The sequence below is a fragment of the Akebia trifoliata genome, chromosome 13, assembly GCF_017979445.1.
Source record: "Akebia trifoliata isolate Shusen 1 chromosome 13, ASM1797944v1, whole genome shotgun sequence".
NCBI lineage: Eukaryota > Viridiplantae > Streptophyta > Magnoliopsida > Ranunculales > Lardizabalaceae > Akebia > Akebia trifoliata.
Window position 1 is genome coordinate 1,532,012 of NC_141387.1, and position 27,622 is coordinate 1,559,633.

General features: G+C 35.9%; 4 protein-coding genes across 6 annotated transcripts; 2 read left to right on the top strand and 2 right to left on the bottom strand.

Annotated features, from left to right (window-relative positions):
* Positions 1–322: 322 nt before the first annotated feature.
* Positions 323–8,533, top strand: LOC147387189 (malonyl-CoA decarboxylase family protein). 3 transcript variants are annotated; one of them, XM_086420785.1, is made up of 16 exons: positions 329–564; positions 826–926; positions 1,018–1,108; positions 1,208–1,334; positions 1,416–1,599; positions 2,091–2,235; positions 2,344–2,434; positions 3,403–3,461; positions 3,539–3,616; positions 5,141–5,224; positions 5,421–5,608; positions 5,780–5,908; positions 6,207–6,279; positions 6,945–7,030; positions 7,311–7,395; positions 7,509–8,533. In XM_086420785.1, exons 1-16 carry the CDS (start codon positions 487–489, stop codon positions 7,521–7,523), a joined length of 1,614 nt encoding a protein of 537 aa, XP_086276911.1. In that variant the 5' UTR covers positions 329–486; the 3' UTR covers positions 7,524–8,533. The 3 variants fall into 3 exon arrangements, with proteins under 3 accessions (XP_086276909.1, XP_086276911.1, XP_086276910.1); XM_086420783.1 differs by having other exon boundaries at positions 323–564; positions 1,208–1,599; XM_086420784.1 differs by lacking the exon at positions 329–564 and adding an exon at positions 596–730 and having other exon boundaries at positions 1,208–1,599.
* Positions 7,745–10,752, bottom strand: RBCX1 (Chaperonin-like RbcX protein). The gene is made up of 6 exons (XM_086420786.1): positions 10,518–10,752; positions 10,337–10,431; positions 9,478–9,595; positions 8,199–8,215; positions 8,035–8,097; positions 7,745–7,931 (listed from the first exon to the last, which is right to left on the bottom strand). Exons 1-6 carry the CDS (start codon positions 10,660–10,662, stop codon positions 7,863–7,865), a joined length of 507 nt encoding a protein of 168 aa, XP_086276912.1. The 5' UTR covers positions 10,663–10,752; the 3' UTR covers positions 7,745–7,862.
* A 3,808-nt stretch (positions 10,753–14,560) lies between these two features.
* LOC147387191 (lysM domain receptor-like kinase 3) lies at positions 14,561–23,033 on the top strand. Its single transcript, XM_086421793.1, has 11 exons — positions 14,561–15,315; positions 17,920–17,953; positions 18,058–18,068; positions 18,573–18,740; positions 19,761–19,963; positions 20,315–20,404; positions 20,873–21,121; positions 21,205–21,296; positions 22,006–22,144; positions 22,239–22,337; positions 22,419–23,033. Exons 1-11 carry the CDS (start codon positions 14,685–14,687, stop codon positions 22,581–22,583), a joined length of 1,881 nt encoding a protein of 626 aa, XP_086277919.1. The 5' UTR covers positions 14,561–14,684; the 3' UTR covers positions 22,584–23,033.
* A 1,125-nt stretch (positions 23,034–24,158) lies between these two features.
* On the bottom strand, positions 24,159–27,337 carry LOC147387192 (GDP-L-galactose phosphorylase 2-like). The gene is made up of 7 exons (XM_086420833.1): positions 26,675–27,337; positions 26,033–26,151; positions 25,890–25,949; positions 25,503–25,745; positions 25,225–25,410; positions 24,859–25,107; positions 24,159–24,772 (listed from the first exon to the last, which is right to left on the bottom strand). The coding sequence occupies exons 1-7, from the start codon at positions 26,799–26,801 to the stop codon at positions 24,425–24,427; spliced, it is 1,332 nt and encodes a 443-aa protein (XP_086276959.1). The 5' UTR covers positions 26,802–27,337; the 3' UTR covers positions 24,159–24,424.
* Between the last annotated feature and the right edge of the window lie 285 nt (positions 27,338–27,622).

The window sequence follows — 27,622 nt, forward strand, 5'->3', positions numbered from 1 at the left end:
TCCAAATGCTTCCTATACTTAGACACGAAAAACACCCAAAAAAAAAAAAAAATTCCAATTTTTAAAAATTTGGGCTAGCTTCTTTTAGAGTTATTATGTTGAATGTAATCTCTTCTTTGCATCTATACAAGAGTAAAGTCAGTCTTAAACTCTTAATGTTTGCTTTTAGTTTTTATCAAATGTTCAATTTTTATTTTCTCTCAAAACAGAAAGCAAGAAAAAACCAATTTTGATTCATCTTTCCAAACAAAGACCCAATCCCAAAAAAAAAAAAAAGACAACCCGAAAAATAAGAAAGAAACAAACAAGAAAAACGATTCGACCTTTTCCCCATCTCCACAGATACGAGTAAGGTGGACAATCTTTGGTTCCCTCGACGACACGTAAGCCGAGTTGAGTCTTCTCTGTCATTCCTCAACTTCGGAAGCTCTGTTTTTATCTTTTCTTTTTTTGAACTTTAATGTGCAAGAGACGTATAAATAGAGAATGAACAGAAAGGGTCTGGCGATTTTGTTGAGGACCAAAATGAAACCAACCGATTCAAACAAGCTCCCAACCTCCCCTGTAAGAGAACCGTATCTCTCAAATATCACCAATTAGATTCATTTTTACAAACTCATTTGGTTTTGGAAGAGATTAAAGGAAACCCATTTTGTTTTGGGCATTGGTTTTGTAGTTTTGGAGAAAAATTAGATCTTTTTGGATGATTTCTGAGAAACCGAGTAATTTTGTGCGTGTGTGTGTGTGAAATTATTCTAATCTTTATGTGATCTCATAATCTTCTTTTTGGGTTGTTAAATTTTTCATAATTCATGTGTTTGGCAGAATGAAGTTGGTCATTCTCAACCTGCTTCTGGAAGCAGCCGATTTGACAGAAATTTAGACTCATCTTTCCAGAAATTCGATTCCTCAAGCAATCCGAAAAGGTCTTTTTCTGGGGACGAATGTTACTTTGTGTACTTGTTTCCATAATTTTATTGATAAATTTGTGTTTAAAAAAAAAACATTTTTTTTCAGAGAATTAAAGGTTGTCCAGGAGTCGATGTACTCAGCCATATCATCGAGTAAAACAGATATCATAGATGCTGTCATTAATGAATTCTCAGAGGTATTTAACAATAAGAACTAAAATTGTTTCTGTTAGAGATTTCTCTCCCTCCCTCTCTCTCTTGGTAGTTGGTTCTAGTAATGCAATTGGTATGCACAGGGGTATTTTAGTCTTTCTCATGAGGACCGTCGGCAACTACTACTTGTACTCGCTAAAGAATTTGATGTTAGTAGTACAAAAGTTCGAGAATTGATACAACAATATCTTGGTCTTCAGTTTCCCTCCGGTGAGATGGGTTGTGGCATTTGGACTTATCCGCATTCTTCTCCAAATTTGATTTTTATCAAAAATAATGTTGCGGTTGCAGGTGAACAGGATCAAGCGTTTGGCAATGAGGAGGAAAGCTTGTTATCTGCAATTTATAGGACGGAGCGAAACCTGAGACATGCTCTCCAGCCAAAGTATGATGTCCTTTTTGAACGGCTCAACACCCACCCTGGAGGGTTGAAGTTCTTGTCAATGCTTCGGGCTGATCTTCTCTCTATGCTTGCGTAAGGTTCTGTTTCATTTTTCTAACAATTCAGTCATTTTGATTGTTTAAATGTCTCGAACATAGAAATAGCCACAAAGATCCATACCGAGGAATGAAATGCACAACTTCAATTTGGAAAGAAAAAATACTGATTTCAACTCTATGGGTCGTTGGGCTTAGACCCATAGCTCAGATGGTTTGACACATTGCAAAGCCAATTTGAGGTCGTGGGTTCAAGTCCAGCTTACCCATAAATTAAAAAAACTATGGGTCGTTAAAAAAGATTGATGTACAACACATAAGGGCTCATTCTTCTTGTAAGGAAGCATAGTGACTCCATATATCTTTGCTTTTCAATAGTTATTTATCCTCAGTTAGTGAAATAGTTATCCGCTAATGGGGAATTCTAGTGCTTTATAAAGATTGAATGATCATTTTCGAACATTGAGGAAGAAAACGAACCAAAGGAGTTACAAATTCTACTGAAACAATTCTATTGTATGTATACAGGGATGAAAGTGTTGCATCTTTGCGAGCACTAGACTCCTATTTACAGGAAAAACTTGTTACATGGCTTGGTCCAGCTGCTTTGGAGCTTCATCGTATTACATGGGATGATCCTGCATCTTTGCTAGAGAAAATTGTCACGTATGAGGTACGTTCTTTTTTTACTTGGTCTTGGTTTTCCTATTATTACTTTATGATTCTGTCATGTAATGTTGTGTATTGTTTTTGTTGTTGTGTTTTTATGGTTGTTATTTAGGCTGTGCATCCAATCAGCAATCTTATAGACCTGAAAAGAAGGCTGGGTATAGGTCGACGTTGCTTTGGATATATACATCCAGCAATACCTGGTTAGTAAGTTTTTGTCTATGTTGGAACAATACTGGTATATGTACCTATTGTTGAATAATTTCTTTAATAACTCATGGTTATTAATTAATTAAATCGAAACCAAGAATTCCTGAAATATATTAAAGGAGTGCTTGGCCAATCCTCTATACAGCGTCCTCATGATATGCGCTGAAGTGTAAAGGCCTTCACCTTTCACCTCCTCTATCTCCAAAGCACAATCGATGGGGCATCCAATACTATGGAAAGAGGTTGGACTTCTCTTATCTATATATGCCTCATTAGACCTTCTAATTGTAAACACTCAAGAAGATCTAGCGTGATTACAACTCCCTAGTTATTTTGCCAAAAGTCCCATAATAGATTCCTTAAGATGTATAGGTGTTTCTCCTCAATTGAGTAACCAATGAATTTCATTGGTTGAGGTTAACAACTCTAAGCTGTATTGGGGTTGTCCTCCAATTGAGTATTTGTAAACATATATGTTATGTTGATGTCCAAATTGGATAGCTTAGTTTACATATTTTATACATATATTATTTGATTTATTGGAACTCAAGGGATAAACACCATTAATGTCATCACCAATGAGATTAACAATGGATCACGGTTTTACACATTGGCCAACCGACTAGTGTAGGTGACACCACTATTGAGAAGTGTGAGTTTCTTGTGTGAAGAGCATTAACATGTCATGGAAAAACCCGGAACTTATGAATAAAATACCAGTAATCGGCTAAGATTTACCTTCCCTTAAATATAAACCGGGAATGATAGTTTTCTTCCAATGGCAGTGTACACTTCATTGTGAATTAAGGTTGAAATGACTTCTTATTATGTTTGGAGCAGAAAATATCTATAATCTGAATACTTTTAGGATTCAAGGGTTGGATAAGTTGATCAACTTCTTTAGTTTCTCTCTTTTCCTGTCTTAAATTAATTAAGTATTTGAATGCCAAATTCTCCCCAGGTGAACCCCTTATTTTTATTGAAGTTGCACTTCTGAAGGATGTGGCCCAGACAATACAGGTTATGTCTTATTCTTCCACTTTATTCTATTTCATTAGTTGTTTAATGCTCACAATTCATTTCTCTATTTTCCTCAGGAAGTCTTGTGGGATGATCCTCCGACACCTGAAAATGAAGCAACATGTGCACTATTTTACTCTATATCATCAACTCAGGTGAGAGTAAATGGCAGCAAGGCTATATTTATGCAAGATATTACAGTTGAAAAATCTTTAGAAAATATATTAAAGATATTATGGATCATTTTCTATGTTATTTGTGAGTTAAAACCTATTGCTTTATGCATGTGGAAGAATAGTACTACTTTTTGGGGAATGTTTGTCACTTAAAATAGAAGTTCTGTATATCTTACTGCCATACTTATTATCTTGAGAAGGCTTTATTATCTACAGTCTCTAGTTTTAATTCATTTGATTGAAAAAATTAATTTTTGAATAAGCCTTGATATGGGGCATGTTGCACGGACATGAGCATTGATGTTAGAGTCTGACACATGAGTTTCAAATTGGACAAATTGGGGAAAACAGTATCGATGGTATTCGCAGTATTTCTAGACTAAGTAAAGATTTAAAAAAATAAAAAAGACTGCTCTGTTGGAGAAGGGGAGAACCATGAATGTAAGAGGGTCACGAGGCTTAGCTGGGGTATGCCTCACCCGAGAGTGGAGGAAAATATACACTCGACACCCCCCCTCACTCATAAGGGTGGAAAGATTCAGACCCATGGTCTATACAAACCTAGCGGTCTGATACCATGTTAAACAACCAACCACTCCAAAAGATCAATCTGTTGGAGAAGGGGATAACTCTAAATATAAGAGGGTCACGGGGCTTAGCTGGGGTATGACTCACCCGAGAGTGGAGGAAAATATACACTCAACACTCCCCCTCACCCATAAGGGTGGAAAGATTTGAACCCGCGACCTAAAAGAACCTAGCGCTCTGATACCATGTTAACCAACCAACTACTCCAAAAGACCGATCTGTTGGAGAAAGGTAGAACTATGAATATAAGAAGGTCACGGGGCTTAGCTGGGGTATGAATCACCCGAGAGTGGAGAAAAATATACATTCAACAATATGCACCACATACCTATTGACTAGAGAATATAGGGGGATGTAATATTATATTTACTACGTAGGAATTTTCAATTGGAAAAAAGGTAATCTGGTAATTTATGGATATTAGCTAATATAATGCAATTAAGGAGAGAAAGACAACTTAAGTTTATATATGATGCAATTTAAAGTATTGATTAAGTTGATACTACTTAGTTATATTATTTTTTAAAAAGATGAACCATTGGATTCCAGGAAATTCACTATAAGGCTCAAACAAGTTGTTAGGTTCAATTAGTATCCATAAATCTTGGCCAAGTAAAATTTGCAGCTTAGTATTTATTGGAACTAACTATTGAATTTTGCTACAGAGAACCTGACCATAGCTCTCATAGGCTTTCTACAATTTTCACACTTTGTACCAAGCTTAAGTTTTTTCGCATTTCTAACCTTAAGTTCTTTTCTCATATTCCTTATATGACCATTGTATAACTTCCTTTGCTTTTGCTTCATTTTGACCTTTATTTCTTATTATGAAAATGAAAAATTGTTGAATTATAATCATAATTCATAAGTGTCTGCTTCCATATGTCTAATCTATTTGTTGTACAAAATTTACAGCCAGGCTTAGCAGGAATCAACTTAGGAAAGTTTCTAATTAAACGTGTGATCGAGCTCGTGAAAAGAGATATGCCACATGTTTCTGTAAGTTTTCTGTCACCATATTTAAATGCAATCTTTCTTTTAAAAAACAAGTTTTAAATTACATATTTCTCCCAAAAGTAGGATCCATACCTAGGGTGCATCCTTTCCTAGAACCCACTTAATCATTTATCTCATATGGCTAAGGCTTGGACTTGGTGACGGTTCTTACATTACAAGTACGTTTATTTCTCCATAGACATTTGCAACACTCAGCCCAATTCCCGGATACATGCAATGGCTCCTATCGAAGTTGGCATCTCAATCAAAGCTTGCTAAAGCAGAAACTGAAGACACACCCCATCCATCAGAGGGGAGATTAGGTTCTACTTTCAGAGAAAACATACTTCAACCAGAAGAAGAGCGGGAGTTGTTGGACTCAGCCGCGTAAGCTTTATTTTCATGACTTCGTTATTGCCAATACTTCCAAGTGGTTCCAAAAGCTTTATGAGCATAGAATTGCATGAGTAGAAGGCTTACCAAATTCTTTTCTATTGAAATGTGACTTTAGTAATGTTGTAATAGTGTTCTCACGTTACAATAACATTTAGAGTGCAGGGAATTTACTTCTGGGAAAACTGGCATGGAAGTGATGTGGAACCTTTTGACGTCAACAAACTATGAGTGGATCAATTCTGATAAATTGATCTCAGTATTACAAGCCCCTCTCATGCGTTTGTGTGCCAGGTAGATATACTCTAACTACAAGGAATTCCTTAACAGATGAAACAAAATTTGACCATAGAAACTGATCATGAAAAAAAAATATTGAGTGCTTTTATTTTGCTAGAGCTTGGCTTATTCATTTATGTGTCTCGCATGGCAATGTGGTAGTTCAAATTTAATATATATAAAAATGGTAGTTGGTTATGAAAAATCAACAAAGCGTCTTCTGTGTCAAATGGATCAGTCTCTAAAGTATTTACAAAGACTTTAGTGTTGAAGCATTTTGTTCATCTAAAAATTCATATTTGGATATCTGAAGGTACCTTCTTCAAGAGAAAAAGAGAGGGAAAGCTCTAGATGCTGTTGCAAATTTTCACTTACAGAATGGAGCGGTATGTCTTACCATCATGGTTGCATTGTTGCCAAAAGTCATGTTTTTTTCATATATTTGTTCTAGTTTCTGAATCTACCTTCATTACTTTCTTGTTTTTAGAAATTATTAAGGTTATTTAGCTCATTAATTCGAATGGAGAAACATGATTCGTTTTGCTGACCCTAAACATGATTTGAAATTTGAATATGGAGATGTGAATTTTGAAGCTTGTAAAGTACAAAATTAGGATGCACAACAGCTGGTTTAGCTATTGCATGAGAAAGGGAAAGAAAGATACACCTTCACCTATACTGCAATTTTGAACTAGTAAACATGAGGTTGATTAGATTGCTTCAATTAGTTCTACACAACTAGTTATCGGTGATATTGTGTTTAATCTTTTGTCAACCGCCCAAAAATCATGTGTGGTAATAGTTATTACTAGTTATTGATTTGAAACCTTTACATTTGAGCAATTCTCATGTTCTTTCTTGCAGACTATTTAATTCCAATTAAGACATTTCTGTGATTCTTCTTCTATATGATGAGGTCAATAATGTACTAGGTCTTTTTCGTTGCGTTTAGGATGTCGGAAGATATTTTTGTAGTTCTCTTGAATTAAACTTGTCGAGCTGAACTCATCTTCAAACACTTTTTTTTTTTTTTTTTCTGATCATGGAATAGATGATTGAGAGATTAAATTGGATGGCTGATAAATCAGAAAAAGGCCTTCGTCAAAGTGGAGGTATCATGGTAAATTATATTTATAGGTAAATCTTCTGCCCAAAACTTTCATCTTTTTTTTTATATATATTTTAATTTATGCCCTATTTTCACTGAAAAGGAAGAAAGGTAGGGTCCCCATTTGCTAGATCGTAAGGAAAATTTACTATGTACACTTGGGGCACATACAGAAGGATGAGATCCACCATTCGATAGCTTTTACTTAATGCAAAATTATGAAATAATTTAGATGAGACCCACCATTTAACTTCTCAGCTTTCCTCTGAATGAAGATTTTTAAGATGTACATTGTGACATAATCTGCAGACTAGGCAAAATTGAGGAGAATGCTCAATCATATTTTAGTCAAGGACAAATTCATGCTTCGTGTGATCTTCATCGCTATATTGAGGTAATCCATCCACAGTTCCTGAAAAATATTAAACTACATTTCAATGTTCGTGAATAATAATCAGTGCCTATCAAACATTTGCATTGTTCTCTAATATCGCCTCTGAATTGCAGCCGTCGAACATATAATGAAGAGAAGAACAGCGGGCTGAATGGATTACAATTGCTCTCTCTCTCTCTCTCTCTCAAATATTTATTATCATTATTATTTTCAATTTCTAGAGAAAAACATGATTATATATATATAAATCATGTGTATTTAGTGCTCTTAGTGGTAACTTCGAGCTCTCAAGAATACTTGGTTAAGTAAATAATTTGTGTATGTAACTTTTCACACAAAATGGGTCGGATAATGGTAACGAGATTTCTTGTTTTCTATTGAGTTTCATAATGAAAAGATATCGTCAAATGTTTTACAAGATGTATATAGATTGATAGAGATGTTGGGAGGTGGCATATCACTAGTTTTCAATTTTCTCCATGACTGGTTTCTAAGACGTAATCCCGCATCAGTTGTGTGTTGGATTTGTCAACCATCTGCAAAAATACCAAGAATCCATACAATAGAAACAATGGTATAATTTAATAATTACAAAAAGAAATAACAGAGAAGTATGAGAAAAGGAAAGAATTTATTGACCTTAAAAGCTAGCTTCTTCAAGTTGTCCCACTCAAAATCATTTTTACAATAAGCTGATCGAACCTGGATTGAAATCACACAAATATGTAGATCATCAAAGACTTACTGTCATGGAAAAGATTAACAAACCAGTTTCTCAATTTATTCTAAATATGTGTTCTTACCTCTAAAATGCGCATGGCTATGATGTGAGGGGCCAAGAAAGTAATCCCCACAGATTCAGCCACAAGACAAAACACAAACAGTTAGGAGTCATTCCTTTGATAATAACAATATAAGTACCTACTGCGAATTGGAAATCAAAATAAAAAATGATGCAAGTCTTTAACGAGATTCTTCAGGAAAAGCGGCAAAACTTTATTTCTTTCAGTGAAGATTAAAGATGTGATTTCCATGTCAACTTGTCTTGATAAAAATAATGCTCAAAGTGCCCAATGATCCTTCTATAACAAAGCCCACACAATTTATCAATCTCAAAGTGTATGTTAAAGAACACTAAGGGTATGTTTGATTGCTTGGAAAGTGACTTTCTATGGAATTTGAAATCCATGGAAAAATAGTGGTGGAAAATAGGTAGGGTTGGAAAATCAAATCCATTGATTGATTTTACTTGGATAAAATTATGGAAAAAATATGAGAAAAAAGAAAAAGAGAAGATGAGGAGGAAGAGGATGTGGCAGCGGTGGTGGCGATAGCGACGGAGACGGTGGTGGTGGCGGCGACAACAGCAACGAAGACGGTAGTGGTGGCGGTGACAACGTCGATGGTAGCGGTGGAGGTAAGTGAGGAAGAAGAAGGGAGAACGTGATGGTGATGGTGGCGGCGGCAGAGGTAAGTGAGGAAGAAGATGATGAGGAAAATGGGAGGAAAACGTGGTGGTGGTGGTGGCGGAGGAAGAGGTGAGGGATGTAGAAGAAGGAGAAGAAGAGAGAGAAGCTGGCCGGAGATGGTGATGATAGAGACGGAGATGGTGACGATGAGGTTAGTGTAATGGTGGTGGTGGTGATAGGAAAGAAGAAGATATGGGCGGGGACGAATTGGGGATGAAAAATATGGGTGGATTTCACTTTCCCCACCCATATGGGTGGGAAAGTGAAATCCATGTTTTGGTGGACTTTTTGATTGGGGTGGAAAATAACTTTCCATTTCCATGTGCAATCAAATACTTGAAAAATGTCGTTTTCTATAGAAATTGATTTTTCACCCTATTTTCCATATGCAATCAAACATACCCTAAATAAACAAAACCAAAAAATCTGATAAAAGATCACTAAAATGTACTTTTACTTGTAGTCATTAGTTCATATGTTTGTCTATAATAACATGTATGCATGCGGGCAAAAACCCAGACCAAAACTGATAACATCTCATCTAAATTATGCAAGGAAACAGGAATCCACGACCATAATACAAGAATTTTTTACTTATTCTATCTCAACATACCTAGGACTTTATGCCTTGAAGACTCTCGCATCAAATCTGCGCAAAATTTGTCTCCGTCATTCAATGAGTTTCTACTTACAAATTCCATTAACTCGTCGTAAGCCTCGGGGTTATAGCTCTGCTCTGCCAAATAAATGTAACAAATGAAATGATCGAGATATACGCGATTATATCTAACTACTCTGTATAACGCAGTATCCATCTTATAAGTAAATTTTCTAAGAGTCACAATGGGTCTCTAAACTATAACCTTATTTTTGTTTGGCAAAATGGGTCTCTAAACTTTTGCATTTTCTTTTTTCCTTAACAAAGGAGTGGGATCAATTGTGATTTCTCTTTGTAGATGAATTTATTTATTCCTTGGTTTGAACTAAAATTTATTGGATGATTTGGATTTCTATGTTGCAAAAGCTGTTTGCTTGGGACCAGACTACACATGTAAGCTGTTTGACCGACCAAACCCAATAATCAAAATGCGAACTTGATTTACAGAAAATGAGTTTATATTGCCACACCAATTTTTACTAACTCCACACCAACTGTGAAATTCTTTGGTGATTTATATAAGAAGTGGTGTGGCATTAGTAAAAGTTGGTGTGGCAATAGTGGCTCTCACACTTCCCCCCCCCCCCCCCCCCCCCCCCCACACACACACACACGCAAAACAGAATCAAATTTTGCAATTCCACAGTTGATGGAGCTTTAATAAGTCTCAATGAATTCTTATCTACCATAGCTATCAAAAACAAAATCATTCATGGATAGATTTAAATGAATAAAAAATAATTTAAATTCCATTCTTTGAGTATTAATTATCTAAAATTCAATAAAGAAAGAAGAATGATGGGAGGAGGAACACCTCAAGTTGTGCAAGAACAATCTTAACAGCTACATAGGTGAAGAAACTATGGAGGTTTTTAGCTGCCTTAGCTTCTGGTGATGCTTCACCGAATCCTGCAAAAACCCATCTCATAAAAATTAAAAAATTTTAAAAAATAAATAAATTAATATTACAGAAACAGAGGAGAAGAATTACCCACCAGGGACAAACATCTTTTGACAGCGTATGCGAGTGGGTTGAGAAGTAGTTTGCTTCCATGGCACATAAGGAGAAGCTTTGGATGGAAAAGATTTTGGAGGAACGAAGCAGAACTGATAGAGAGGAAGAATTGAAGATGTTTCCATGACTATAAAATTAATCTCTCTGTTTGTTTGTTTGTTTGTTTGTTTGAGAAGTCTCTGTGGAGTGTGGAGCAGAGCACCTCTATTAAATTATCTTTTTATCTTTTTTGTTTATCACGAGATCTTAATTACTATAAACATCCTTTGATGGACACGTGGAAAATACGGAGACCCATAACTGGATTCTTCTTTCACAGACCCATGGTTTCAAAACTCGCTCGAGACCGAGCCATATCGCCTGAGTCATCTCGGTATTCGACATGGACGAGATTGACAAACAAGTCAATTTTTCGGATGAGATTTAAAACCCTACGTTCATCTTTCTGATTTTTGAACGAGATGACTCGGTATCTGGCATGAACGCGGAATCGAGTTTTAAAATCATGTTTCACACAAATCAAGTTAGAAAATAGTGTCGTTAGGGGTGTCGATTGAATTGGCTAATCCACAAAGATAGGGTCATGTTGTGTAAATGTCTTGTATTTTGTTGCGTTAGGTAGAGTTGCAGTGGTGTAGGGGCATGAAAAACGCAATCGTGTAATATTTTCTTAAGAATTTTTTTTCTTTAGAGTGATTTCTGTTTTGAGAAGTTTCACATATTTTTATAATTCTCGATTTTATAAATAGAAATCTTTAGGACTGTAAAACTTATGAGAAAATAGTGATTTTTCTTATTTTGTTTCATGAACATAGACACACTGTCCAATCATATAAATCCTTGTGTATTAATTTGTCTCTTTGACGTACACCTCCTACACCTCCATCTAGACCAGTTGTCTTGAGTTACTCATACTTATGTATCCCAAGACAACTAGTCTACGATTCTGTGATGGGGACGTGTGTCCAGAGGGGGGCGTCAGAAAATCATTTTAACCAAACATGACCGGAACCTACCCATTGACAGCCCTAGGTGGTGTGATAGTGCATCCATTTTTCACACAAGACTTCAATGACTATGATGGCAATGCATCAAGTACTAAAAGAACAACTTGAACCATTCAACACTCCATGGGAATCTTCCTTCTTTGATGCTCCCACACAATATGGTATCATCATACATCCATTATATATATTATAATTATGTGAAGATTATAATATAGGGGTAGATCTAATTCAATAATCAACAATATATATAAAATACATACATTATTATATGGCGTGGTTGGAAGATGATTTATGTCATCAATGTGGAGCATACTCTAATAATAAAAAAAAATATGAGTCGTGATAATCTAACGCCTCCTCAGACATACGCCCATAATCACAAAGTTGGAGTATGGGTTTAAAATGGCAAGAAAAATTTCAGAAAAAAACATTGAAAACGAGAAAAAAATGAGAAAAAAAGAGGAAAAAACAATAAAAATGATATATATATATATATGGGTAGCGTTCAAGGGCAAACTTTTTAGCAAAACATTTTTCAAAACATGGGTTAGAGGTTTTGGAATGGGCTGATTTTTGGTGAGGATGATCTCTACGGTGAGGAGATCATTCTCACCAAAAATCAGCCCATTCGAAAACTTCTAATCCCATCAAAAACAGTTTACAAAAAATGGACGGTCCACGATGTTTCAGCTTGTAAACATGGGTTACAAGTTTTGGAATGGGCTGATTTTTGGTGATGATGGTCTCCTCACCATAGAGATCATCCTCACCAAAAATCAGCCCATTCCAAAACCTCTAACTCATGTTTTGAAAAATGTTTTGCCAAAAAATTGGCACACGGTGATCTTGGAAATATTGGGCTTACTCTTCCTTTGGTCTAAGTTGAGTAAAAACTTTGAGGGAGTGGGTTTCCAAGACTTTGTTTTTAATTGGGATAACATTTGTGGCTCGTAGCCCTGCGTAGGGCATGTATTTTGGCTTTCTTTCTTTTTTTATTGTTGTTTTGTTTTTCTTGTTGTTGGGGGCTACCTCAGCCTCCTTTTAATCTTTTCATTTATAAAATTTATATTTATCAAAAAAAAAAAGTTGGCCATTGAACGCCCCCCTATATATATATATACCATGTTTTTACATTTATGAGTCACAAAATTTTAATATATATCAAATCCCATATTGACAAAATAAGAATTCTTTTTGCCCTGTGAAAAAAAAAAGGGAATAAAACAGGTTTTTTTGTTTGATTTTAGGGTTACAAATGAAAACGAAGTTTTGTAATCATTTTAATCGTTAGATATGCAAGACGTGTTTTTTAAACAAAAAAATACGTTATTCTTTGTTACTATGCGTACGCCCCCGTCATAGAACCGTAGATCATTTGCCTCGGGATACAAAAAAAATATATTTATGATTCTATGTATCTCAAGGCAAATGATCTACGATTCTGTGATGGGGGCGTAGAAAATCATTATTCAAAAAATATACAAAGATGGTGGTGGTCCATCTTTGGCCATCATTAGATCATTCAACATCTTAGCTGCTATTCGAGTCCACATTGCGCTTGATGCCAAGGGAATCGTCCAACATTTGTCATGAGTAAAGACTACGAGATCATTTAGGAAATTCGTTTTCAAGGCAATATAAATACCTCGGATAAAAAATGAATTCCATAAGAAAATGAGTTCCATTGTTTGATTGGACCTAGAAAAATCTCAAAACCTAGCAAAATGTCAAAAAGAGAGTTGGTTGTTAGTTTCGGAAATAAGAATGATCATGAGAGAATAACATTAGAATGTTGGAAAATCATTTTTTTTTCTTTGAGGGAAAATAGTTTTGGACGGGAAAATATACAATCATACACTCGAAAAAAATTTAGGGAAAATTATTTACATATTATTTCGCAATCATATAGACCCGGAGTATCCGATACGGGCTCATTGCAATCGTCCAATAAAAATGATTGAAGAGGTGGCCCAACCCACTATTATATTAGTTTCAAACGTGTAGAATCAAATTATTATTTTTTCAAATATAAGTTAATGTTAGATATATTGGCGTTTCTGAACCGTTCATAAGTGTGACCCTTCAAGCTGTCTTGAGCTAAAATATTCAAAAACAAAGATAACTTGATATTAATTTGGAGATCAGATCCTGTACTCCAAGGAGTTGGGTAGTGACCCAACACTAGTTCTACATCCTGTGAACTAACCTTACTTGTACAATAAAAAATAAAAAAACCTGATTTGTGATATCTAGGCGCACCATAGTAGCTAGTCCGATGCAGAACGATAATATTCTGAGTCAGGCCTATACTCCGAGTCCGATCGAAAAAGGGAGATTAATAAGTTGAGTTCGGAGGCTGATAAAGCCAATGCTCTGAGTCCGACGTAGGGAAACATGAATAATCATGTCTTGGAGCTCGGAATTGAAAAATGGGTTTTCAGATCCTGAAATACCAAAGATCTGGCTAAGATACAATCTATTGGATTTTCGATAAATCAAGGATCATCCTAAATAAGGGGAATTCGTTACTAAATTAGCTTAATGAATATGAACGTAATAGTTCCAAAGTAGATACAATCTAATTTAGAATCCAATTCTGAATTAGGAGGAAGACAACGTCAACCAGACAATGAAAGAATTAGGGTTTCATCCCTATAAATACAAGGATGAGACATTAAGAGGTATGCTTTGTACTCAGTCTGACTTGGACGTTGAAGAGGTTATGTTACAAGTACACCTAGGAGCTCAAGAGTTGCAGATCTAAGACAGTGAGTGATAATCTCGAGGTAATTCAAGAAATTGCATTTATGACAACCAATCAGTCTGATTCAGCTGATGTTTAACATAGCATAACGAAGAATCTGAAGTTAAATAGCTTACTAACTCCCTGGAGTACAGGAATCCACATAGTAAAAACATAATAACCAAAGTCAAAAGTTAGTTTTTGGAAGTTGAAAGACTCTTAGAGAGAGGATGAGCCCCAATATTTAAAAAACAAATCCATGCATCAGCAAATGAAGATTAAGTCAATCTCTCTCTCTCTCTCTCACGCACGCACTCGCACACACACAAAAACACACAAACCTCTAATCAAACCCAGTTTTTTTTAGATCAAAACTTCATTCTTTGTTTCTCTAAATATGATTGTATTCTCAAGGAGGAGAAGAAGAAGAATTGAGTTTGGGTTCTTTGTTCTTCTCATATTATATATAAGAGCAGAATCCTCATGTAGGAGAGGTTGTGGCCTTGCTATAGCTTCTTATTATGTGTGGGAAGGATCAAATCTTACTTACATCAGTAACATCTTTGGAAAAGAAATCTCCGAAATCCTCCGATACAATCCCAATATTAAAAGTCAAGATAGCATTCAATCATCCACCCGAGTTAACGTTCCATTCTCGTGCGATTGCTTGAATGGTGATTTCTTAGGCCACACCTTCAAATACACCACTCAATATGGAGACACATATGAGAAGATAGCTCGTAATGCTTTTGCGAATCTCACGACGGTTGATTGGGCACAAAGGGTGAACAATTATGAATCGACTCAAATACCAGACTATGTATTGATCAATGTTACGGTGAATTGTTCATGTGGTGATCGAAGAGTTTCGAGGGATTATGGGTTGTTTACGACGTACCCACTTCGTGTTGATGAAAATTTGTCATTTGTTGCGATGGAGAGCGGTGTATCAGAGGAGTTGTTGCAGAGATACAATCCAGGATCCAATTTTAGCCTTGGGAGTGGGCTGGTTTTTGTGCCGGCAAAAGGTTGGTGATTTACTATAGTTGAAACATTTTTTTATCAAAATTTTTATTGCCACACTGATTTTTTTTTTTTTTTTGTGGAACACTAATTAATGAAATTACATATTATTGTATACCCATAAACAAGTATATGGACCACTCAATAAGAGATTAAGAAAAAGAGGAAGAAACATGGCTTTTAAATTCTTCAGAGATTGAGTATCGAAGGTAACCGTCGAGAGAGTCAATAGGAATCAGACGATTCGCCTGATATTTTGAAATTAAATCACAATTGGGTCAATGAAAAATAAAAGGTGTGATTATTAAAAAAGAGATGATTATCTACATTACAAACATTGTATTTTCTCTCATAATTTAGTGCCTTTCAAGAGAGTTGGTGTGGAAAATATAAGATCTTTAAACCATGGTATGTTGTTTACCATGTAGTAGAGTAAGTGTGAGCCATACAATTTATGGAGAGGAGTGTTGAGTTTAGTCCCAAATCTAACACTCGTTGCCTTGTCTCCTAGGCCTCTCCACATCACGAATTGGTTTTAAGCTAGACCCCTAAACTTATCATGGTATCAAAGCAGGTCTTTCTCTCCCCCTCGTCATCCAATTCGTATTTTCATGTGCTTTGGTTCAGTTCGTCCCACACGTGCGGAGACGTGTTGAGTTTAGTGCCACATTAGACACTCATTGCCTTGTCTCGCTCCTTATAAGCTTTTGGGCCTCTCCACTCATTCCCAATTTGATTTGAGTTGGACCCAAACTTATCAAGGAGAATACATATATGGGAACAAATGACTTCAAATTTTATGACCTACGCATATTTTTAGATATTTATCAAAAAATGGATACACAAATGATCTTCTATTTAAGGTAAAAGTAAAATCATGAAAGTGACCCTTAATACATTTTTGATCAAAAATAAGAGTCGTGATAATCTGACTATCCCACCTGGCATACTCAATCGACTCTTCTAACGTGACAAGGTCAAGAACCGTAGATCTATACGTCTCAGGATACACTTTTTTATGAGGAAGTGCAGTTGTGTATCCTAAGGCATACAAATCTATGATTCCCGAACTTGTCACCTTAGGAGAGTCAATTGAGTATGCCTCGAGGGTAGTCAGATTATCATGATTCAAAAAAAAAAAAACGATATAAGAAGATACATATTTCAACAATGTGTCTGTCTGTGCTGGTAATTTCCACAAAGTACTAACCATTTTGGTAAAATACTTGGATCCCCCAAAAAGACAAGCCCTGTATACCAATTGATGGCCATTTTTTATTATATTTTGTAGACATAATAAACCTACGTGTCCCACTAGTCATCCCTATGTTCACAATGTGAAAAAAATCTATACTTGACGGTCCAAGGCCATTGAATTTCATAAAATTTGACAAATCAAGACGTCAAAATTTTCATTGTAAACCATTGAATCAGGAGGTCCCACTTGAGGATGAAAACAACCTAAGATAATAGGATGTGAGTTGGTGTACATTTTATATTAAATATCTAAATTAGGTGAGAATAATTACACCTAAAACATTGTTAATTTTGCATTATATATGGAGAAGAAACAACAAATAAACACGTCAGCCAAGATTCATCTATTTTTGTCATTTGTTCTAACTTGCTTTCTTTCTCGTCTTATTAGTTGTAATTTCTTTCTTGTGGACCCTTCCCTGATCTATTGTGATCGAGCGATGATTGCTTGTGAGGACATTATGGGTTTTATATCTAATCATACCTACCAGCTCTTGTTTCTTCCAACTTATCTAATTGAGTCGTGATAATATGACACCCACCTCCCTCTCTTTGACGCACGCCCCCTCATAGAACCGTAGATCATTTGCCTCGGGATATGCAAGAAAAAGATTTGTAATTATCCGTATGTCGAGGCAAATGATCTATGATTCTATGATGGAGGCGTGAGAGGGGGGGTGTCAGAGGAGGTTGGTCACAAAAATCTATTTGACTAATGATTTTCTGACACCCCCCTCTGACATACGCCCCCATCACAGAATCATAGATCATCTACATTGGGATACGTAAAATCATAAGTCTTTTTTATGTATCCCGAGGCAAATGCTTTACAGTTCTGTGATAGGGGCATAGGGAGGCGTATGTCAGAGGGGGTGTCAGATTATTACAACTTTATCTATTTCCTATGTTGTAAACCTGTACTTATTTTGTGGTTGTGTATATGGTATCGATATGGGATTTGATGATTAATTATCATAATTTCATATAATATTTGATTATATAATATGAGAATATGACTTAGTAGGAACAATTAAACAGTCCTGAATACCCTTTTTCTTGCTTTTAAAAAATGACATTGTTATATAAATGACATTTTTTGCAATTTCAATGAAAACTTCGATCATTTGTTCTCGTAAATTCAAAAGGGTATAATTTTTTTTTTACAATGTACAAATAAATTTCTGTATTTACTTTATGAAAATAAAATGGATGATTTTAACTTTTAGGTAAATATTTAAAATCATATCCGATTACGTAATTTTTGAAAGAAAGAAAAAAACAAAAAACTTGTATCCGTCTTCGAATTTATCTAAAATTACTATCTTAATTTCATCTCGTGGGCTTTTTTACAGATCAAACTGGAAAATATCCTCCCCTGAAGTCAAGGTGACTTAACACTAGCTTCATATGTTCATGAATTAATTTTTCTCATATAAGTTTTTAGTTTCCTAACATGAATTTTTTTGTTTTTTTGTGTGTGTGTGTGGCAGTAGCAGCAAAGGTGGTTTGGGTCTTCTTTTGATTATTATGTTGAGTTGATGAAAGTTACAATTTGTTATCGATATTTGTTACAACATTTTTTACAACGCCCAGATGTCATCCATTTTATAAGATCCAACGACATCCAATTGTGTTATAAAAAATAAAAAAATAAAAAAGATATTTACGAAAAGGTGATCAACTTTTGAAGAATTTACAATTCCAAAAACGTGAACTATAACGAATTTGGGGGTTTGAAAGTGACTATTCCGCAGGTTTTGAAACCTGAGAGATAGTCACTTTAAAAACCTTCAAAATTGTCACTTCAAACCTGCGAAATAGTCACTTTCAAACCTCTGAATTCATTACCGTTCATGTCTTGATAATTAAAATGATGAGTGAGCCAGAATCATAAATTCATCAAATTCAGCTTGCGAAATGGCAATTCGCAACATCCAAGCGATATTGTAAAAAACATTGTAACAAATAATTGTCCCCAATCGTATCTATATATGAATTTAAGCAGGAATCTCGGGTGGACTCATTGCTGGCATATCCATTGGTGGAGTAGCTGTTGCACTATTTACGGCAGTTGGTATATATGTTGGAATTTCTAGAAGAAAGAAGTTGAAAGAGGCATCATTGCTTCCATCGGCACTTGAAGATTATTCTTCTCCACATGTACATGTACATGGTAATCCCTTTTTTTGGACTAATGCTAGAATGACACAAACGAGACACAAGGGTGACACAAATGACGTGGTGGCATGTGCATAACCATAGATGCTTTTTACTAGTATCTCACAGAAAAGCATCTATGGTTATATGCACGCCACCAAGTCATTGGGTCAAGCCTGCATCCCCCTTTGTGTCTCCCCTGGCGCGACTCCTTTTTTTGGGTCAAAATTTCTAAGATTAATTGTACTTGGGACACAAAATTAATTGAAGAGAACTGTTGAGTTTAATCCCACATTGGACTCTCATTGTCTTGTCTCTCTTCTTATAAGATTCTACGCCTCTCCACTCGTTGTCAATTGGTTTTGAGTTTGATCATCAAATTTATCATGGTATCAGCACGTCACCCAATTCATATCTTCACTTGCTTTGGCTCAGTCCAGCCCACACGTGCAAGGGTGTGTTGAGTTTAGTCCCACATTAGACTCTCATTGCCTTGTCTCTCTCTTTGTAAGTTCCTAGACCTCTCCACTCATTGCCAATTGGTTTTGAGTTGGACCCCCAAATTTATGAAGATCAAGAGATCCAACAAATGAGAGGGAACTATTATACTTTTATTTCTTTACGAAAGGCTTTCTTGCGGACATCCAATGTCTCATGTTTACTTACCTTGTATTATTGTGTTGAAATTTGTATTGTCTCTCTTGTATATTTTATTGTGACATTTTCTTTTTTCTCTAAGGGTATTTTGATATTAAAAAAAAAAAAATTTAAGGCATTTTCAGTACAAAATCCAATGTCCAAAGTGTATTTATCGCACTTTAACATGTGTCCTTAGGGCACACGTTTCCAAGATCCTTTAATCTTTATGAATTGTTGCAATGAAATGGAAGTATTGCAAAAAGTGAATTTTGTACTATAAATTAGATGTTCTATCTTAACTACTTGATCTCTCAATATATCAATCTATAAATAAGATAAACAGGAAGAAGAACCATGTTTTCATTGATCGATTTTTCTTTCTTGTGTGTGGATCTAGGTAGTGGAAGTACAACGAATAAAACTAGCGAATCAGTTGCTCTTGGTGGCAGTGCTTCCCCGGGGCTTACAGGTATCACTGTGGACAAATCAGTGGAGTTCTCATATGAAGAGCTTGCAAAGGCAACAAATGACTTCGACTTGGCCAACAAAATTGGTGAAGGTGGCTTTGGTGCTGTTTACTATGCAGAGTTACGAGGCGAGGTTCGTGTTCTTGTACTAAAAAAATTAAAAGAAAAGAGAGAATCATTAATGTGTTCCTCTTAAATATCATGTATTAGGTGATGTAAATTAGTTGTGCGTCATGCTGAGTGTTTTATTATCTGCCTCGTCTCCCGGGTGTCACGTGCTCACATATCGTTCCCCAATTCGACCTGTGACACTCTTATAACCATAGTTGCGACTTCATGATAAGATCGGTCTTTTGGGGTAAATGGTTGTCAACGTATCATAGCTAGACCTCTCATGTATGGATAAGAACCATATATTACATGCATTTGGCCTAATTGATTTTCCTGAATTTTAATATCTGAGTTTCTTTTCCTTTTCATGCAGAAAGCTGCAATAAAAAAAATGGATATGCAAGCATCAAAAGAATTCCTTGCTGAATTGAAGGTTCTAACACGTGTTCATCACTTGAACCTGGTATTTCACTTTCCAATTAACAATCTACTATTTTTCGTTATGCCCAACTAATTATTTGATTTTTTTTTTTTTTGGGGGGGAGGGTAAATCGGTATCACTTTACCATGTTGTCTTGAGCAGTTTATGTTGTTGTTGTTGTAGAGAACTTTAGTAATGTTTTTCTCTTAAGCTTCCGTAATGAATCACTGCTCCCACATTGATCAAATTACTTCAATTTGTTATCTAAGTTTGTTTTTCGAAAACTAATTCATGCATTTAACTCTGTTTGGCAAATTTATCTCATATGTTCCTATGCCATGGTAATAAATCCCCGTGCCATCAAGGTTGTAGAATACTTAATATTGCTTGTCAAGGATATCTTACGTTGGGAGATCAGAATTGTTAGATAAACATGTATATCGACACATTTAGATGTTTTTTGCCTAGATGCAATTTCTAATTATATTGGGTTTTATTACTCAAATGCAGGTGCGCTTGATTGGATATTGTGTTGAGGGTTCGTTATTCCTAGTATATGAGTTCATCGAAAATGGCAACTTAAGTGAACATTTGCGTGGATCTGATTTAACGACGGAGTTTCCATGGGCTACAAGGGTACAAATTGCACTTGATTCTGCAAGAGGTCTCGAATATATCCATGAACACACTGTTCCCGTCTATATCCATCGTGATATTAAATCCGCAAACATTTTGATTGACAAGAACTTTCATGGAAAGGTTGTGCCTATATCCATTTACGAGAGTAAAAGATCATCTGAAAGCTTATGTATCTTATTGTTGATTACGTATTTATAGTGTAGGTTGCTGATTTTGGATTAACGAAACTTACTGAAGTTGGAAGTTCGTCTTTGCAAACACGTCTTGTGGGTACATTTGGATACATGCCCCCCGAGTAAGATATATTTCAATATGTTATTTGGTTTATTAATAAATTGTTTTCATTTTATCTTCTAAAGGATGAAATGGAGAAGATAATGGTTCCATATCATTTAATATTAGTGCATGGTCTAACCTCATTAGCTTTTATCGAAATTTTGCTATATAACTTGAAATATATTTGAAAATACGAAGTATGGCGTTATAGAAATTATGATAGCTACATACAAGTGCATATTGTCTTGTATTTTATGTTTCCTTTTTAGGTTACTAAAAAGAGAATTATGTAATATTTTCTTTAGGGGTTTTTTTTCTTCTATTTTTTGTGGAGATAGACACGTTTTAACAACTCCAAGTTTTATAAATAGAGATCTCTAGCATTGTAAAACCAATGAACGACAAGAAAATGGTGACTGTTCTTATTCTAATCCGTGGACATAGGCATACTACCAAACCATGTAAATCCTTGTGTGTTTCGTGTGCAATTTTTGTTCTCTTTGCTACCTTATATTTTACAATAAGTTGGTTGAAGTCCATGAGTGTTGATACCATGACTTTGGTTCAAAGCCCGCCTTCACCTACTAATTACATCAGCTATGCCTTATCCAAGGATACCCAACCATAAGTGCATCCCATACAGCATACACCACACCCTCCCAGTTGTGGTGTAAAAAAGCTTCAAATTGATATAATTTTAACAGAATATGGATCGGTCTTTTTTGTAGGTATGCTCAGTATGGTGATGTTTCCCCCAAAGTAGATGTCTATGCTTTTGGCGTTGTCCTTTACGAACTTATTTCTGCTAAGGAAGCGGTGGTTAAGAAAAATGGATCTATTGCTGAATCTAAGGGACTTGTGGCTCTGGTTATTTCTGTTGCCCCTCAATCTACACTTCACCATTGAAATTACGTTGTTTGAAAATTTGAAATAATTTTTAGTGTCTTTCAATGTTATACAGTTTGAAGATGTTCTTAATCAGCCTGATTCAAGAGAAGATCTCCAAACACTTGTCGACCCTAGGCTTGGGGACAGTTACCCACTCGACTCAGTTCACAAGGTGAAAATAGATCTTCGCAAATATGTCAAGCTTTGGTTTTTAATTTGAATTCTAATATGCCATGCCGACTTTTGGTTTCAGATGGCACAGCTTGCCAAGGCTTGCACACAAGAGAATCCACAACTGAGGCCAAGCATGAGGTCCATTGTGGTGGCACTAATGACTCTTTCTTCCACAACCGAAGATTGGGATGTTGGCTCCTTCTATGAAAATCAAGCTCTATCGAATCTAATGTCGGGAAGGTAGTCGCAATTACCCCATCCTCATCATTGATGCTTCTGCAATTAATCCACATCAAAGAAGCGTACTTAGTATGCTTTGGAAACAACTGTCTTCTGTAACTGAATGTAAGCAAGTATTATCGAAAAATTTAGTGGTCGATCTCCTTAAAGTTCCACTTAACAATGCTAGATCATCTTGATTTGTCACAACTTGAAATAAGTTATAAATTGATTTATTTATTGGAATATTGTATTCTTCTGCCTTTCATGGTAAAGCCTTTATTATAGAGACCGATTCTATATTAGTTTCAACTTGCAATGAGACTGATCTTCTGCGATAAAGCTATACAACTTGTTTCCAATCTCGATGAAAGAACAACAGCATTTTGGGACTTCAAATCATACATAGAACTAGGGGTGCACATTGGATCAGGTAAATCCAAGAAACGAACCAATCCGAAGCTTTTGGATTGGATTGGTTCAGATTGAACACACTCACGGTTCGGGTACAGATAAAAAAAAATCCGATTAATTTGGTTCGGTTCCGGATTAGAGATATATAGAACCGAATCAATCCGAAAACCGAACCAATTATATATATATATTTATTTAATTATTTAAAAATAAAATTTCGTTTTATTTCTCATTTTCTCTCTTCTTCTTTTTGTTAGAAGAACTGAAAATAAAAAACCTAGCCGTCTTTCTCATTCATCTCCCTCACTCACCTTGCCTCGTCACCTCGACAGCTCATCGGAAAACGAAGAGGTATTCTTGTTTGGATGGAACGACGCCATTGATCTTCGTTCTCCAATCACAAAGGTCCAAATCCATCTCTCTTTCTCTCTCTTTAAATCTTCAGATTTTCTAGGGTTTCAAATCTCCTACAATTAAGGTTTTTCTTTCTTTTTTTCTTCTTATCTTACTGATATTAGGGTTACAGTTGCATCTGAATTCTCGCTCTTCTTTTGTCCCTCAATTATAAAAATTAACGATTTTAACGAAGATCTTGCGCAATTTTAGGTCTAGTAAAGTAATTAACAAAGATCATCCTTCTCGAATTCTATTGCAGACTTTGAAAAGGATGTATCTTGAATATTCTTGTTTGTTCTTTTTTCATAATTTATATTCGATAGGATTAGCCGATTAGGTTCCCTCTTTTACGAATTTTTTTATTATTTTATAATCCTATTGTAATTTCTCATCAAGAAATTATGTTGATTGATGGTTATTTGACCCATTTTTAACCTAGATATATCTGAATAATTTCTTTTTATTGTTAACATTTTTCATTGAATTTTATTTTTAGGAAAAAGATATTAGGTGAGAAGGTTATGAGCATTGAAATCAAGAATTAATGAACTCATGATTTTTTTATGATTTTTATTACTATTAGATTGATTCATTATTTTTTCATGATTTTTATTAGTATTAAAAATAATAAGTATGAGAACCGAGAACCGATCCGAACCAAGATTGGATTGAATCGGTTCGGTTCCATAGGATAATTGGATTGGATCGGTTCCAAATTTGTAGAACCGATCATATTTGGTTCGATTCCAATTTTGCCAAAATCCGAATCAATCCGAACCATGTGCACCCCTACATAGAACCATAAGTTTATTAGCAAATCAAATACAATACATACTTTCAGATATACTGAACGTGGCGATGACACAGATGTACAAAACAATCACAAAGCAAGACACAGAACTCCATCAACAACAATGGCACTAAGCACGCATGCAATTTGCCTTATTTAGGGAACAGACACACTTCACAAAGTAACATCAATACAGACACTTAAAAACTACTAGATCTTGACTAAAGATACACCAAGACCAGTACTCTGCACTTTCGACAACCCAACTAGTGCAGAACTAGGCATTCTTGCTTTCCAGGAGCCATTGTAGTAAGGTTTCCAGTGTCCATGGCATCTGCTGCTTTGGATTCTGATTCCATACCCTGATTCACAATTCCATTTTCATCATCACGATAGGCCATGGCTTCAAATATGAGAGCTTTCACCTCTTCAAAGCGTTCTTCCGAGAGGGAGACCTCTGCAAGGAGCCTCCACGCATTTTCCTCCGATGCTTCCTCGTAGTCTTTTTTCCTCTTCAACACAATATGACCACTGATCTCCCACACAGCCGGGTTCACTTGAGTGTCGAGAAGCTCTGGTTTCACTTCCCCGAGCGCCTGTTTCTCCGCATAACACTGTTTGATCACAAGTCACAAAATGAAGTCAGATAAACAACAAATCTTTAAAGCTTATTAATCGAATAAGAGGGGAATTTGATTACCTGAGGGAGGAGGAAGACTCGTTTTCCGGAATCAGAGATGAGAACATTATAAGGAATGTTGTTATCTTGAAGGAAAATGCATGAGCCAGAGACAGCGTTAGATAAATCTTCCAACGCGTGGCCACCCTCAAAGACAAGACCTCTAACAGGATAATTCAATAGTTCAGAGATCTTCACACCACCATCAGTAGTGGTTATTTTTTGGGTTGAAGCCTTCTCAATGGGAAAGGGCACAGCCAAGTAATAAGCCTGTTGACACGGAATTGAAGTTCTCATTACAAACTAATAAACTAATAGTAAAATAGATCACAAAAAAGCTTAACCAAATATTTCTCAAGATTCTATGAGCCAATTGTCGATAAAAACCTGGAAATGGAGGTGATTGATAGTTGCAAATGCACCCAAGCTGTTGTAACCCAATCGGAAGTATGGATTCCCGGCTTCAGCAGCCATGTGGAGAGCAAGTAAGAGGCTCTCATGATCGATCCTCTGTGGCAACCGGTGAAGAATCCGAGGGATTAAAAGCACGTGCCCATATTCAATAGGGCTTACCTGAACACAAGCAAACAAGTATATTTTCCAATTATTTTTTATATCCAATTCAAGGTGAATTACAAATCACATAACCATGAAATGTAGCTTACGTTGATGGCAACGACGCTTGGGGAATTCTCAGTATCAATTGGAGCGACGGGGAAGAACTGAGTTTCATTGCTGTCACTCTCCTCAAATTGGAAGAGCACCTCCTCCTGACCAACTTTTGTGAAATTGAATTTGTTCTCATCGAAGGGTTGGAGGACCTTATCAACACGAAACTCGGTAGGCCGCTTCTGAAGGTGACGGCCCTCGTTCAGTTGGGCAACGAATCCGCAGTCACCCGGAATAACCTGCAACAAAATCAGTAAAGGAATTGTGTTTGGACCCATATTAGAATTCGATTATACTCGTTTCGATCTGACCCCAAATTACCCACAAAATAAAATATGAAAAAAAAAAAAAAAAGTAAAGGGGGAAGAAATCAGATATAAAACCTTGGTCTCACAAGCAGTAACATCGTAGCGGAAGAGCCCTCTCTGCAACCGATCTTCCCACTGCAATCAAGTAATTTTAATTAATTGAACTGATAATTCAAATATGAATTCAAAGAAATAAAAAATTGGGTATTTTTTGTTACCTCTCCAAGAAGAAGTGAGTCAAGAAAGTCCACCGAAGACTCGCTCTTCTCACCAGCCAAATACTTCTCATTCTCCTCATTCTTCGCCCTCTTGAAGGTATACAAAGGGAGCTTGGCCCCTGTTCGACCCAAACATCAAATACTCTAAAGTTAAGAAAAAAATTCTTCAAAAAAAATAAAAATTGAACCATACCCAAATATCCAAAACGCTAGAATTCATAAAAGGAGGAAATTTTCATAGAAACAATACCTCAAACACAATTACTTAAAATTAAACAAAATTTTAAGAAAAAAATGAAAATTGACTAATACCCAAATCCCAGAAACGCTAGAATTCATAAAAAGAAGGAAAATTTCGTTGAAACAACACCTCGAACACAACAACTGTTCGACCCAAATATCAAATACTCTAAAATTTAACAAACTTAAAAAAATAAAAAAAGAACAATACCCAAACACCAAGGTAGAATTCACAAAAAAGAGGAAAATTTCGTAGAAACAATACCTCGAACGCAACAACTGTTCGACATAAACATCAAATACTCTAAAATTAAGCACAAATTTATGGGGGAAATAAAAAATTGACCAATACCCAAACATTATAATTCACAAAAAAGGAGGAAAATTTCACAGAGACAATACCTCGAACACAACAACTGCGAAAGCAATTCCGACCGCAACCACCACCAGGACGAGCTGCCTCTTCCTCTGCTTCTTTCTGGTAATTGGAAACCATAGTAGGAACCCTCTTGATCCTCAACATCGCCATATTTATTTATCTTGGAAACTTAAATTCTACCTTTTTTTATCGAGACTTGTTTTAAACTTCTAATAATAATAATTAGCTACTACAACTAGAACAAAAGGCGAGCAACACCACCACCAGCAAGAAAGAGGAGATCAGAAGGGCTGCCTCCTTCAGAAGGCAAGGCACCACGCCCACCGTGCGGCGAAGGACTGCTTTCGATTACACAACCCTTACGTCGCACAGCTCGGACATGTATGAGAACCCGGATAGCTCTGTGTATAGCCGTGATGTCTACAACTTGCTCACACTGGGTTTTACCCCCCCTCTCACACCTTTTTCACAAAAATTCTATAAAAACAAACCTCGTTCGCCACCTAATCTCCAATGAAGAGATCAAGATTTGAATGAAATTGAACAAAACCCAGAGGTCAAAAGGTTGAGAATAATCGATTTGGTTGATTTGGAAGAAGACCCAGAGATCTTGGCTTGGATGCAAAAGCAGAAGACCCTTGAATCTGTTTTTCTCTCTCTCTCTCTCTGTGTTTGAGTGTGCGTTGGGAAGAGATAAGGAGTGTTTAAATAGAAGAAATGAAATGGTGGTTGAGCTGATGCGGTGATGGAGTTGAGAAGCTGTGTGGTGGAGGACCTTTGTGGTAAAAAAACAATAGAATTTTAGATATACCCCTCTAAGTTTTGATAAATAATTTAGACACCTTTCTTTATTTTCAAGCCAATGACATAAACCATAAACATTATTTTCAAGCTAATGACATAAGCCCTTGATTGTCATCTTCTCTTTAGACTGAGAGTAAATGACTTCTATACCCTCATCTTCAACTTTT

Bases quoted from the DNA above. Each gene is read 5' to 3' on its own strand.
- LOC147387189 (XM_086420783.1), top strand. From the start codon at position 487: ATGAACAGAAAGGGTCTGGCGATTTTGTTGAGGACCAAAATGAAACCA. The intron at 1,600-2,090 runs GTAAGGTTCTGT...GTATGTATACAG, and splicing joins GATCTTCTCTCTATGCTTGC to GGATGAAAGTGTTGCATCTT. The intron at 3,617-5,140 runs GTGAGAGTAAAT...CAAAATTTACAG, and splicing joins ACTCTATATCATCAACTCAG to CCAGGCTTAGCAGGAATCAA.
- RBCX1 (XM_086420786.1), bottom strand. From the start codon at position 10,662: ATGGAAACATCTTCAATTCTTCCTCTCTATCAGTTCTGCTTCGTTCCT. The intron at 10,432-10,517 runs GTGGGTAATTCT...GGGTTTTTGCAG, and splicing joins TCAAAAGATGTTTGTCCCTG to GATTCGGTGAAGCATCACCA. The intron at 7,932-8,034 runs GTCAATAAATTC...GTATTTTTGCAG, and splicing joins TGAAGAAGCTAGCTTTTAAG to ATGGTTGACAAATCCAACAC.
- LOC147387191 (XM_086421793.1), top strand. From the start codon at position 14,685: ATGATTGTATTCTCAAGGAGGAGAAGAAGAAGAATTGAGTTTGGGTTC. The intron at 18,741-19,760 runs GTAATCCCTTTT...GTGTGGATCTAG, and splicing joins TCCACATGTACATGTACATG to GTAGTGGAAGTACAACGAAT. The intron at 19,964-20,314 runs GTTCGTGTTCTT...CTTTTCATGCAG, and splicing joins ATGCAGAGTTACGAGGCGAG to AAAGCTGCAATAAAAAAAAT.
- LOC147387192 (XM_086420833.1), bottom strand. From the start codon at position 26,801: ATGGCGATGTTGAGGATCAAGAGGGTTCCTACTATGGTTTCCAATTAC. The intron at 25,746-25,889 runs GTTTTATATCTG...ATTTTGTTGCAG, and splicing joins TTACTGCTTGTGAGACCAAG to GTTATTCCGGGTGACTGCGG. The intron at 25,411-25,502 runs GTAAGCTACATT...GCTTGTGTTCAG, and splicing joins CAAGCGTCGTTGCCATCAAC to GTAAGCCCTATTGAATATGG.